Raw genomic sequence first — 13198 nt, 5'->3', positions numbered from 1 at the left:
AAAGTCATTAAAACGTCTTGTTGATTTGGTTTTTAAAGTCTTTAGAGTTTTTAAGATCCAGATACTTATCACTGTAGTAATTGATACAGATTTGAGAGAAGTTCCTTACACTAAAGCCGTTGCTACAGTTAGAGTGCAAATGACTCCTTAAAGCGCTTGTGCTAATAATTTTATATTTTTCCAGGTAGCTTGAAGCGACCACCTAGCAGTTCACCATCAGATAATCTAAATCAAGGCAAGAAAATTGAAGATGGAAAGACTGCTGCAGTCCATCTCTCAACTGATATTCAAGACATCTTGGATGACCTTGAGTTAGATACACCTCCTAGGAAGCATGTTGAAAGGTTGGCTAAAAAGCCTGTCAGTCCTAGAGTAAAAACAAAGGATCACGGCTGCATTGGTGGCAATCATGCTGCTAGTCCTACCAATCCATCTTCTATGGAGGCCCTAAAACCTGACCAAGTCAGAAGAAAACGGCACTATGATTCTGCTGCAGTGCGACAGTATATATCGCGCCAACAGGTGGAGCGGCGGCGGCGGCAAACTGAGGAGCGCCGCAGTCAGCAGGAGGAAATGGAGAGAAGGAATCAGAGGCTACAGGAACTCTATAGGAAACAAAAGGAAAGCTTCAATAAGCAAACAGCTGCAGCCACTTCCCATGCTCCCACTGTTGGGTCAACACCCAGGTGTCTGCTGGAAACGTACACTAAATTGTTGCCAGAGCAAACCCAGCTTGAGACAGATGTCCTACTCTCTCCTACTTTCACCAGCACCCATCAGCAGGTATGGTTACAGACTGGTATTGCTATATGTGGTGACAACAGACAATTGCTAACAAATTACTGTGGTGAGGACCAACAGCAGTTCCAGAAAGAAAAAAATAATGTGTCTCCAGCCTCTTCACTTTACAGATTTCCATAGTTTTATTCTAAACGCCTGATAAACTGTGAACACATTTCTGTAGAATCTTGAACATAAAAAGTAACTTAATTGTATTTAGACTAGATGTAGCTAATAGCAGAACTGTTGTCAGTACTGTCTCAGTACACACAGTTAAATGCTTCTATACTCAACCTGATGGTTTTCATGATGATAATATAATGCTTCCATCATATTGGTAGAGATTAACTGAGATAAGTGTATATTTGCAGACACCTCTGTACCAGCCCTCCAATGAGTCGGATAAGGAGAATAAACATCAAAATCGACCCCAAAGTGCATCTAGTGGTGACATCTCTGTGTCTGAACAACAGTCTCCAGCACTAAGGTTTGATTTCACATCGTGATTTTTTTTTTAAACCACAGGACAGAATTGCATACATTTGATAACTTGGATTTGCCTGTGGTTTATAAGATTTCACACTATCAAAACTTTTGGTAAACAATACTATGCATTGCAGTATGGACATGATGAATGAAATTTGTAGTCAGTTTAAAGGAAGACTCGTCCTAGGCTCTATTTACGGTTGAGGGCAAAATTACTTGAATTGGTGGAGTTTTGAGCAAGACAAGCAAGATTTGCACCCACTGATTTGACGCTATGCTGCACAAAGTCAGAAGATTCCCTTCCTCCAGAAACAGGTCTTGCTATAACCTCTCTGTACAATTTCAACGGTTTCAATACTTCAGTATGTCTGTAGGGACATTCACCACTCTGCCACAGAAGTGTAATTATATTTTGAGTATTGTCAATGGTATAAAATAGTGTTTTGTTTAGTGTTCATTTTGCTGGTGATGCTGAGCAAAATTAGATCAGCTTCTATTTGAAATCTTTGGTAAAGTGTCATACTATGACCTCTTACAAATTCAAAAAAAATCAGGTTGTATATTAATTAATGATTAACATATTCTGAAATATATTGTCAAGTCAGCCACAATACTGCTAGAACAGTGCAAACATTTTCCCTTTAATCCACAACTTAGTTGAATCTTATATTGTGACAGATTGTCAAATTTAAAATGTAGAATAAAAGATTGAGGCAGACCGATAGCCGCAAATGTATGACCCAACCACTTGCATATTTTAATTTTACAAGGGGATTAGACTTCAGTGAATAAAACAATTAATAATGAATAAAATATTTTTGTCAGTACATGTTGCGTTTTAACGTGTCTTGAACAGGACAGAATGGTGAAGCAGTGGTAAATATTACGAGAAACTGCATTTAATCTGACTAATCTGAATAATTACCAATGTATTATCATGGCACACGAAAATAGATAAATGGTGGTAAAAAGATGATTTATTTACTAATAAACCATAAACTTAAATGTAAACATCAATATCACTTAAAGGAGCATTTCACCGTTGAGAAGATGAATGTGTATTTAAATTAAGTCATTTATGTATTAGAAATGTGGAGTCATCATTGAAGTCAGTGCCTTCTTGACCGAGAAAAAGCCAAAAATGTCCCCATGACTCCCAGAATCCCCTGCCTTTCACTGCTCTTCGCTGCCCTACCAAGCAACTCCAATGTAATATCAATGTAGTCTTCAGCCTCTGGCCAAAAAAACCTCCGATGATGCAAAATGATGATTTTTGCATCATCTGAGGGTTTTTTTCCAGACAAAAATTACAGATATCTCTCCTCTCAGGGGGGCATGAGGGAGAGAAGAACAGTCATTTGAAAATACTACCAGGGTTCTACTGATACAAAGCTTAATGCTAATCGTTGAAGTATCCCTTTAAATTGAATGTAAGGTCAAATTCAGATAGGCATATACTATAAAAAGATGGATGCCAGAACAAAGTAAGCGTAACCAAATAACAAACTTAAACATAAACTTAACAAATTATAACACAAGTTAGATGTTAAATACATCAGATAAAACAATACATCAAATGAGCTGGGGGCCACTTCTGCCAATGTCATCTGATTGGAGGGCCACATCAGTGTTAAAGAATAATACAAAAAAAGAACGAATATTTCCTAAAATGCAATGTTTTTTTTTTCAAATACTGTATTTTCAAACACAAAACTACAAACAGAAAGTGCAAGTATTTTTATCTATTTAGGACACCTGTGCTAGCAACCTTGTAGCTTATAAATAAAATAATGATAAGATAAATATTAATACAAATTATAAAAACAAACAAAAAAGCATAAAAACAGGTAGGCCTATGTGCATGTTTCACACCAAATAAAAATATTTTCCTCTCATAACTTTTTTAAACCTGGCAATAGGCGTCAGGGTTAAGAAAGCAACACCATTGGATTTTTATATAAAAATTTCAAAAGGCCATGGCTTGAAAGTGGTCAGAGATAAAGTCCTACTGTAAATGTAAAAATATTTGAGTATAAACAAAAGTTTATAAAGGGGGTACATTTATCTAATTTGCCACTGGATGGCAAGCACCTCAAATTATGCACCTTTCAGTAAATACTGGATGAACATATTTGAGCAGGTTTACTTTCTTTTTTGTCATATTACCCACATAACAAATTAACAGGAAAACACCTAAGATGTAGGCCTATACCAAAAATAGTAAACTATTACTGGCCTATAACCACAAGGCCTACAATAAACCTGGTCAAATCAGTTCCTATCGAGGGTGACTTTGTAGTTCTTCAGAGCCCTATTTCTACTAGCCCTGCTGTCTGTACCACGTCCATTACGGACACTATCACGAATTACCACTGCAACCTCCGAGCTATGTTGGGCAGAGGGTCGAAATAAACATGGTAGCCTATGCTTAGTGGACACCGTTGTATACACGCAAAGACGCACCTCCATTCACAGACGCACCGTAACTATCACTGTCAATAGATGATCGATCATAATCTCCAAAAGGATATTCTCCTTCAGAATCAGAATAGGTGAATGACATAGCCTACCTAAGACTTCATCACACATTAAAGTTTTTCAACATTTGGTGTAGGCCTATTTCTGCTTCAATTTGTGCAAAACTATGGCATGCATCGCGTCATTACAAATGCACGTCTTCGTGTTTCTCGCATGTAATACAAGTATTTCCTGAAAACTTTGTGCAGCGATTTAGGGTTTGAATCAAGCTCTAGATGTCTAGCAAATAGTGGAGGAGAGTAGCCTACAAATGAGATTTGTCACCGTACTGGGATCTATCGTCTATTTTTATCAGTATCGTTGTTTGTCGCAATTAAAAATACCCTCAAGGGCCGGATTATTATTATTTTGACATACGTCGCGGGCCGGATTTGGGCCGGACGCGGGCCAGATTTGGCCCACGGGCCAGGAGTTTGAGACCCCTGAGCTAGATGGTATGATACCTTTCCACTGGTTTAAGTATGCAAATTGCTGGCCTTACAGAATCAATGCAATCAACAAAATAATGTCTATCTCCTCTTGTTGCTTGTTGCTGCTTGGGAAAATGTTTATCTGGATGCTTGTGTATTTACACATTTTTATTGGTATTAATCTTAAATTGCTCTCTCTTTTGTGTATGTTAGCAGGAATGAGGTAGGCTTACCAACAAAGTCATCCTGGGTACAAGGCGATGGTCAGTGCTCTCCATCAAGACGAAGTGTGGCTATTCCTTTGATAACCCCACCTAAACAAACATTTCCCCAGTGGCCGGGCGAAGAATGGAAGAACTCTGCTCCTAGTCCCATCTGTTTGCATGCTCCAGCCCTCCCCGGCTCTCTAACAACCATGACTAGCAGAATGAGCCGTCTAGAAGTCTTAAAGTCTACAGCTACTTCGCTCTCCAACCGAATTGAGAGTGAGGCCCGGAAATTGCTACTCACTTGTAAGGGCAGCCAAATGTGTGTTTCAGAGTTGAGTGTGGACTTGCCAAATCACTGGGCTAGAATGGCCAGCTCCAATATTGACATTGTAGCAAAGCCAGAACACTCTGTGGAGAAAATTCAGAAGCTGCATTGTACAGGCCTGACCACTTATGATGGAACTCTTCCTGGAGTGGGAAATTTGTACACCCTCAGAGAGACACAAGAAAGAACAGCAGAAACTGCAAAAAATAAAATACCCTTTTGCATTGCTGACTCTAACTCCAAGCTGATGGACGGCAACCTAGATCAGGCTGAAGAAGAGCAAATCATGTTCCACCATGACGATTATAGCTCCAATGCAAGCTCTATCAGTGATGGCAGCCTGACTGAAAGGAAAGCCAATTCCCAGCAACCATCCATGCATGTTACAGTTCTAGACATCGATTGCATTCAGCAGGAAAGCTCACCTTTGCACCAGTTCTCTGTCTTCAGCAGTGGGAGGGACAAATGCAAGCTGTTTACCAGTGCAATACCTCAAGATGCCAGTACAGCTGCTTGGAAAGAGCTGACAAAGGGTAGTCCACACAGTGTCATTAACATCTTCACCAAGAATCTGCACAGCAGCAGTAGCAAAGGTCAGTTTTACATTATTATTCCGGTAAATATAACTGCTCTCATGATGGGAAGTAGCAATGTGGGCTCTCTTGGGCCTCAGCGTTAGGATTTTCAGTGCACCTCCTGCACTGTTTTGGATGGATGATACTGTATACAAGATGCAATCGCATAGTACAATCATGGAAACTTTTGCTGAACATTAGCTCAAGTCCAAATTTACGGGCGAAATATTGCACACAAAAATCACAGCTAAATATAGCTGCAAGCAGCAATGAGGGGACCAAGCAGTTCATCAGGCTGGAGTTACTGTATCATGGCAGCACAATGCTATTAAATCAGACATATGGGTGTAAGCACTCACAGCAAGTTTCATGTCAAACAACCAAAGATTGGCTAAAATATATGGTCACTTCCTGTTTTTCATAGGCTGTAATGGGTGAATGCTTTTGACTCTGTCTTCAAAAAGCAAGACATTAGTAAGGCTTAGACTGAAGATCATCTATGCCAGTAGTCCCCAAACTTTTTCTTCCGAGGGCCTGGCTCTAAGAGAGGGCCAGAGTCTCAGAGTATATCAGTAACCATAAATAGCGTAAAATCTAGCTCAAATGAAATAATGCTAATAAAAAGACTTTCCCAAGCATTCCCAAAAGTATTAGCAGGGAGTCCCAAAAGTATTTTATTCAAAATGTGTGAACAAGCAATATCCTACAAATAATTTAAAGTTCTCAAACTATGACAGTTTTATGAAGTGCTGGCAAAAACATCTGAAATCACCTGATGAGAACTTTGTGAACTCTATGAACATTTGAACGAGTGAATAAAAATAGAAATAATTATCCCAGAAAGTCCCAGAAATATGACTTGAATAGAAGATAGTTAGTTATTAACAATTAATTGATAAACTTTTAGAATACTTTGAGCACTGATGCAGTCAGTATAGGCCTCTTACATTGTTTGCAGGTAGGCCTACATTTCATTCCCTTTTTAATGGCAAATGCGAAACAGCGCCAAAAAAAAAAGAGTATTACATGTGTACTGTTAAGACTCGCCATAGAGAATGAATGGGGGAAATTACGGAGTCATAGTTTGACGATGTCGTACTCCCGTGTGGGCCAGATGCTATATACCACGGAAATGTTTTGCTGGGCCACCCAAAATAAGGTGCCGTAGTTTGGGGACCACTGATCTATGCCAAGTTTTGTGACGAACGGCCAAAAATTGTGACTTTTGGAAATGTTTTCATGTTCCAAGGTAATATCCAATATGACGGCCAGATTGGTATTGATCAGACTAAGGACCTCCCATAGTATTAACAAACACAGCTAGTAAGTTTTAAATCCAAACACATCAATAGTTTCAAGCCAAAATACATTTTTGCTAATATCAGTGCCCCCCTAGAAGTCAAAGGTCAAACTTCTTGTGCATCCTCACAATGGTGTCATGAGTCCATTTACTAAATTAGGTTTTGATACATGAAAGCATTACAGAGATACTAGCTGACATGGGCGAACGTGTTTGTCAATGGCTCCAGAAAGTATTGCCGTTGTAACGCATGGTCTGAAGATAGTCTGTGCCAAATATGGTGAAAATGTGAAAAAATTTGGGACCAAGGAAAGCTTTTTGATTTTTGAAGAATGCGGAAAAATCCAATATGGCGAATATGGCGTTCAACTTCGCTTGGTCCAAGGATTCCAACGGTACCTCAACTTTGAAAATCGGGCAAACAAGTCAAAAGATACGCGTGTGAACACACGTCCAACATTGACCAGTTAGTGGTGCTGTCTCCAATGAGTGTGCCAAGTTTACGAGACGGTTCTATGGGCTGTCATAGACTTTAATGGTAGAGGAAAGAAGGTAGAAACACCTTCGCAGCTTCGCTTATTATCAGTGCAGTACTCAGCAGTGAAGAGGAATGCCTCTTGTCTGATTTAAAACATAATGAATAATTTGACCGGACTTGATGTAGAAGGATACCACAGTTTCCCTTTTATGTTTTTACACAAATCCCAAGCTTTGTCCTTGTAATGTTTCCAAAATCATTTCAGTGGTTCATCAACTCGTAACAGGGCGAACGGCACTTCGCTTTGTGGCCCTCTATCAGCTATAACCGCACTATCCAAGTTTGCCAGATCGGGTAGCGGACCTGTAGTTCGATGGAATGAGACATAAGAAACTACAAATTTGACTTGCTTCTGATGTCATAATACATCATACTTTCATAAAATCATTCAACATACTCTACCTTGTCTGTGGACATGGTTATTTCCAAAGCCGGTGCTGGATAAACAAATACCGTGTGTGCGACAAAGGAAAAGTGCTTTGGTGTTGCTTTAATTATAATAAAGTAAACTATGTAATGTTTAGCATCTTAGATAATTGCTACTGTAATTTTGCCCTTTTTATTTTTGGCATTTAATTTCTTGTATCATTTTAGTCCTTCACCGTAGCTCTGTATTCTGTATTTGTAAAGTCTGGGACTGGATCTCCCACTCTGTTTGACGATGCTCTCCACTATATTTTCTCTTTACCCAGTAATGTCTGACAGGAGAAGTGGGAGATCTAGTCCTGTCTCCTCCACTGGTCATTCTGAGGGCCATCGTGAGAATAACATGTCCTCACAGGGTAGTAACTCCAACAGTAAACCAGTCATCAGGAATCCAAACAGGCATAGGTATGTCAATGCATCTCCTCTTTTTAGATTGAAATAGATTTCAGTTTTCTCAGCCATGTAGTTTAGTATTCATGTAGCATTTTATGAACAGTATTGGACTATATTGTCTTAGCTTGTGTGCACTTTGGCAAGCCAGTGACTGTTTTGGCTCTGAACTACACTTGAACTACACTTGGACTTGGAGTTTCTAGTTGTTGATTGACTTGAGGTATTTTAATTGGTATGCACTGAATTTTCTTCATAATCTGTCCAATGCCTCCAGGAATTTGTGATTGTAGGTTATTGAACGTTTTAGAAATAGATAGAAATATGTCAAATGGTGAATGTAATGTAGTATGAAGTCTTGGGTTTATAAGCCTATGTTTCTGTTATAGGACAGGGACCAGACATTTTTTTGGCTAGATTATTATTACAAGGATTTAGGACATAATATAATAAATATGCTCTATGCATAAATTCATTAATTTAAGTGTACTTGTATTTGAAATAAAATTCACACCTGGCAGCAGCTGATGGAACACATGATTGAAGTATGTAAATTAATTTGAAGACTATACCAAAACAAGTTGGCTATAAAAAACAAAATATAAATTCCTGTATTGTGTTGCTATAAAGGCGTCCCTGATGGAGCATTAATCGTTACAGCATTCCCACATACATATTTTAAGAAAATTGTTATCAACTCTGTTATGTCTATGTTGTGAATATCTTTATTACAGCATCAGCAATGTAGCAAACAAGCAAGGAAATAGTCCTCAAGATGACTTGAAACATGAGAAATCAGACACACAGTCCTTCTCCCCAGTGGGATCTCATGCATCATCATTCTGCTCTGCTTCTAGTTCCCTAGACATGGGTAAGATATGATCAGTTCTTCATAGTAAAGGACTAATTGCATGCCTCACATCTTTAAAGCGATGGTTCGGGGGAATTACTCCGAACCATCGCTTAAAGATGCAATATTCTCTGTATTATTGTCTAAATACATCAATATTTAGCATGTTGGATGGATTTGCTCTTCTAATTGGTTTGATTATATTATTTATCTGATCTAATATAACTATCCACTTTTTCATCAGAGGCAAGTGTTGATGTCACACTGGTGGAGGGTTTGGGAGATGACTGGTCTGCAGTCATAGAGCCTGGGTCTTTGGGTTACATGAAAGAGGGCTCTAAGGGGAACTCTACTCACAGTTCTCTTAAAGGCTTGGACACTGACAGTACAACAGGGGCTGCTTCAGTCTACTCATTGCATAGGTATGTGAGCCTCTGCCAGGATTTCCCTACAACCAGGCAACCCTGGCCATGCAGTAACGGTAAAGTAACAGGTGTGTTCGCTACAAAAGGCTAAGGTAGTAAGTATACTTCGACACCTACGGTCTGCGGATGGGGTGGATGACGCAAATTTCATCATCCACACTTGGCTTTCTGTGATGCACCATGATATTTTTTTTTTCTGGCTTTAATCAGATAGGACAATAAAGAGAGTGACCGGAAGCGAGCGTGTACGGGGACCCGTATATGGTATGGGCGCTAACCAGTTAACCAGTTGCGCCACAGCGCCCCCCCCCCACACCAATACATTTTAGCACACTAGCTGAAGGGTCTAGAAAAAACACAAGCTATTCACACTAATTATTTCTTCTAACTGACACCTTCGTGCAGTAGCCTACAGATGCACATTTTCATTTGAGTGCTTGTTTTATGGGTGCGAGGGATCGAGCAGTCGACACAGGGAGCCAGGATTGCAAATTCCGCAAAAATGGTTTTATTACCAAAGATCAATAAATTACTTTTTTAAATAAATTTCTGTGCCCAAAATAAGGGTATCTAAAAAGAATAAACATTAACCTCCGATGCAAACCTCCGACATGAACACACAGCAAGAACTGACAAAAGGAGACAAAGGGGAACTTAAATACAGACTTGCCAGACCATGAATAACTAAAAGGGGAATACAACAAAATCTATTTTTTTCAAAGCATGTTTTTTTTGTTATGATTGGACAGTTAAAAGTTTGTACTGCATGCCCATTAGTTTTATATAAGACCCTAGATATGGAAAAAAGTGCAAAACTGGTGATATTGAGGGTCTTGTAAACTCATTATTTTGTATCTACATGGCACCAATCATTATTTTGTCTGCAAGTACAATACTTTATTAATGTTGAGCCAATATTTGAAGTCTTTGCAACAAATGCACGTGACGATATTAAGGATAAAAAAATATGTGATTGCATTTTCTGGTAATGTTCATAGGACTAAAGGGGGGGGGGGGCATTTACTTTGTACACTAAATGCCCATATACTGAGCTACTTTAACATATATTTTCAAGTGCCTACTAGCTACCCCGAATACAATTTTAATTTTATGAAAAAAACACAACCTCCTTGAAATCTTCAAGCCCATTATATGTGGAGAATATCGGTACAACATTAATCAAATATAGTATGTAAAGAAATAAATAATGATTGATACCAAATGCGTACAGAAACAAGTCTATACTGCCCTCAATGTCACACTTTTTGCACTTTTTCCCCCCAAATCTAGTGCCTTGGAGAAAATGAATGGGACTGTCGTACTTTTAATGGTTCAATTATGCTGAAAACACATTTGTCTTCCACCCTACAACGTTTGGGCTGCCTATGAATAATACTTGTGATTATAATAATGCCCAAACAATGCTTGCCAGAAAATGTGATTTTCAGCCTGTAAAACTGAAGTAATTCCAAGGGCTGAAAATAATATCAAGACAGGATTTGAACAGAAATATTTTACAGGCCTTAGTTATGGGACAAGGTTTGAACAAAATCTGAGACAGTGCAGCAACAACCTCATCTGATTCGACACAGAATGACCCAAATAATAAATGGTAAACTTACACAATATTAAAGAATCCCATGCTTTTTTCATCAGTTTGAAAATAGTTAGACCTGCAGGAATGGTAGTTTTAGCAGGCCCTGACAGTCTGCCACTGATTAGCAGTATATTTATTACTACTATTTTATCTCTGATCTATTTGTAGAGCATACCAGTTTCACATTTCACTACAAGTTGTATACAGTTTATAAGTATAAACAGACAGTTAAAATAACTTGAACTTGAAGTATTCAGGGATTGATCAGTTGTGAGTTTTTTGAGGCTTCCTTAACTGGTAGCACAATCTAGGGATCATGTTGGTTTGATCGGTTTTCTTTGGTTGAATGAGTTTTTGTTGTGCTTGAAAGAATTCTGAAGGACTGGTTGACATGAATCATCAAAAACTTGAACTAAATGAAGGAATTGAAATGAATGGATTATTTAGATTTGGGTTTTGTGTTGGCAAAATCTGCCTTTTTAAATTAACGAGATATACATTTAAGGATGTTAAAGATTTAACTTCTCTGGTGCCTGTACTTGGAATTGCTTATGATTAACTGGCTGACCACCACTACAGAACAGTAAAACATATTGTACCAAACTTGTTTCTTTATAATAAGTTTATCTTAAATTAAATTTAAACTAGTAGTGAGGTCAGTATTTTAGCCATAACTACATATACATAAATACATAATACATATTGTATACTTTTTCTATTTTCTTTTTTTATATATATTTAGTTAAGTTTGTGTTTGATAGTTTGTAGTTTGATATTTTACTATTTTATCATTATTATTATTACTATTATTATTATTATTGTTATCATTACTTTTGTTTTGTTTTTTGCTTTGTTTTGTTTGTTTGTCTGTCTGTCTGTAGAGCACTTTGTGCTTTGTGCTTGAAAAGTGCTATATAAATACATTTTATTATTATTATTATTATTATTATTATTATTATTATTATTATTATTGTAATATTATATATTAACTAATTATCTGTTTTTTTGTGTTGCTTATTCTTGAAGTATTTCCTACCTTTGTTCTCTTTTACAGCCTATTTGTGCACAGCAAGACAAGCCAAAGAAGGACAACTGTATGCCCCTCAGCTGACTCTGATCCTACAACCAGCTCTAAGGGCAGTGGCCTAACTGGTGATAAGGGAGGGGTTGTGGAATCACCTTCTCCTAACTGGGCTCTTCACAGCACTTCTGCCATTTCTTCATCGCTTAAAGGAAATGCCAGTCCTGCCCCCAAAAATCGTGTTGCCGAACCAGTAGTAACTGCAGGTAAGTCTAGGTCAGGGGTGGCTAACCAGTCCAGCATGAAGAGCCAAAATACATTTCCACGCAACTCAAAAGAGCCGCACAACAAAAAAAGATGCCCACACTACAACAGCGACTTAGGCCTACAGTTTAAATAGATCTTCTCTTTTTCATTTAAAGTGAGACACTTGGCAGATGCTACAAATTATCGTTTTCAGGAATGTGTAGAAAGCAACAAAGATATCTGACACACATCACAAATTCCCCATCACTGAATGACTTATTAGCATGAGAAATGCTCCAATGTAACAACTGATAAGATGCCAATGTGACCGTCAAATGTTCCGTTGAGTTTCCGTTCCGTCTGCTTCTCTAACTGACGTCTATGTATCCTACCTTTACCTTGTACTTGCAAAGGTCAGTGCCTTTGGGAAATGTTCAGGTTTGAAGCTTTATGCATCAGTTAAGTGGCATACCAAGTACCAAACTAACGTGTTAAACACGTTTTTTTAACAGTGTTATTTTGGTTACGTTGACATATCAACCAGAAGGGTTATGCTAGCCTACAAAAAAGATTAATCCTCCTTTTGAATGTCCGTGTTCCTCTTTCTATTTATTCTTAGCATCAGGGTTTTCCTGATTGCAACAGTAGCATTACACCTGGCTAAAGAAACAAACGTGTCTGCTTCTTTATGGGCTAGATTTCTATCCATAACATGACAGTAAAATTATTTTAATTTAAACATTGCAGCCTAACTATTGTCAGTACTATCAACTTATGAAAAGCATTTTCATTTGCCAGAAATATAGGCTATTTCAAAAAATAAAAAACTATCCAAGGAGAAGTGAGAACATCAGTTGAGCAGCCGCGAGCTGCACGAGAGGAGGCAGAGTCTAGGTTAACAGGCCAACTACTTACACAAACAATAGAAGGGGATTGTGTAATTGTGTTGTGGCTTACAAAATTAATCAGATATAATAGAGATGCGCTGATATGGAATTTTAGGGCCGATAACGTTAACCAATATTTATTGGTTTGTTGTGGCTGATACCGATACGATAACCGATAATATTACTCTTAAAAAA

At 38.1% G+C, this 13198-nt stretch overlaps 1 protein-coding gene across 5 annotated transcripts in view; it reads left to right on the top strand.

The window, feature by feature from the left end:
* cep350 (centrosomal protein 350) overlaps positions 1-13198 on the top strand; it is an 89161-nt gene that overhangs the window by 42520 nt on the left and 33443 nt on the right. For 4 of the 5 annotated variants that reach the window (XM_076277791.1, XM_076277788.1, XM_076277792.1 and 1 more), the window contains 7 exons: positions 185-783; positions 1152-1267; positions 4428-5341; positions 7854-7992; positions 8712-8848; positions 9072-9249; positions 11904-12136. In XM_076277791.1, coding sequence (XP_076133906.1) covers positions 185-783; positions 1152-1267; positions 4428-5341; positions 7854-7992; positions 8712-8848; positions 9072-9249; positions 11904-12136 — 2316 coding nt within the window. The remainder of the gene's footprint in view (positions 1-184; positions 784-1151; positions 1268-4427; positions 5342-7853; positions 7993-8711; positions 8849-9071; positions 9250-11903; positions 12137-13198) is intronic. The other variant, XM_076277789.1, reaches the window with a different exon arrangement.

The sequence above is a fragment of the Alosa pseudoharengus genome, unplaced genomic scaffold (genome assembly GCF_046254945.1).
Source record: "Alosa pseudoharengus isolate Yale_2024_CS ecotype anadromous, Long Island Sound unplaced genomic scaffold, YU_APseudo_1.1 YU_APseudo_1.1_scf_11, whole genome shotgun sequence".
NCBI lineage: Eukaryota > Metazoa > Chordata > Actinopteri > Clupeiformes > Clupeidae > Alosa > Alosa pseudoharengus.
This window is presented reverse-complemented; position numbering and strand designations above follow the sequence as displayed.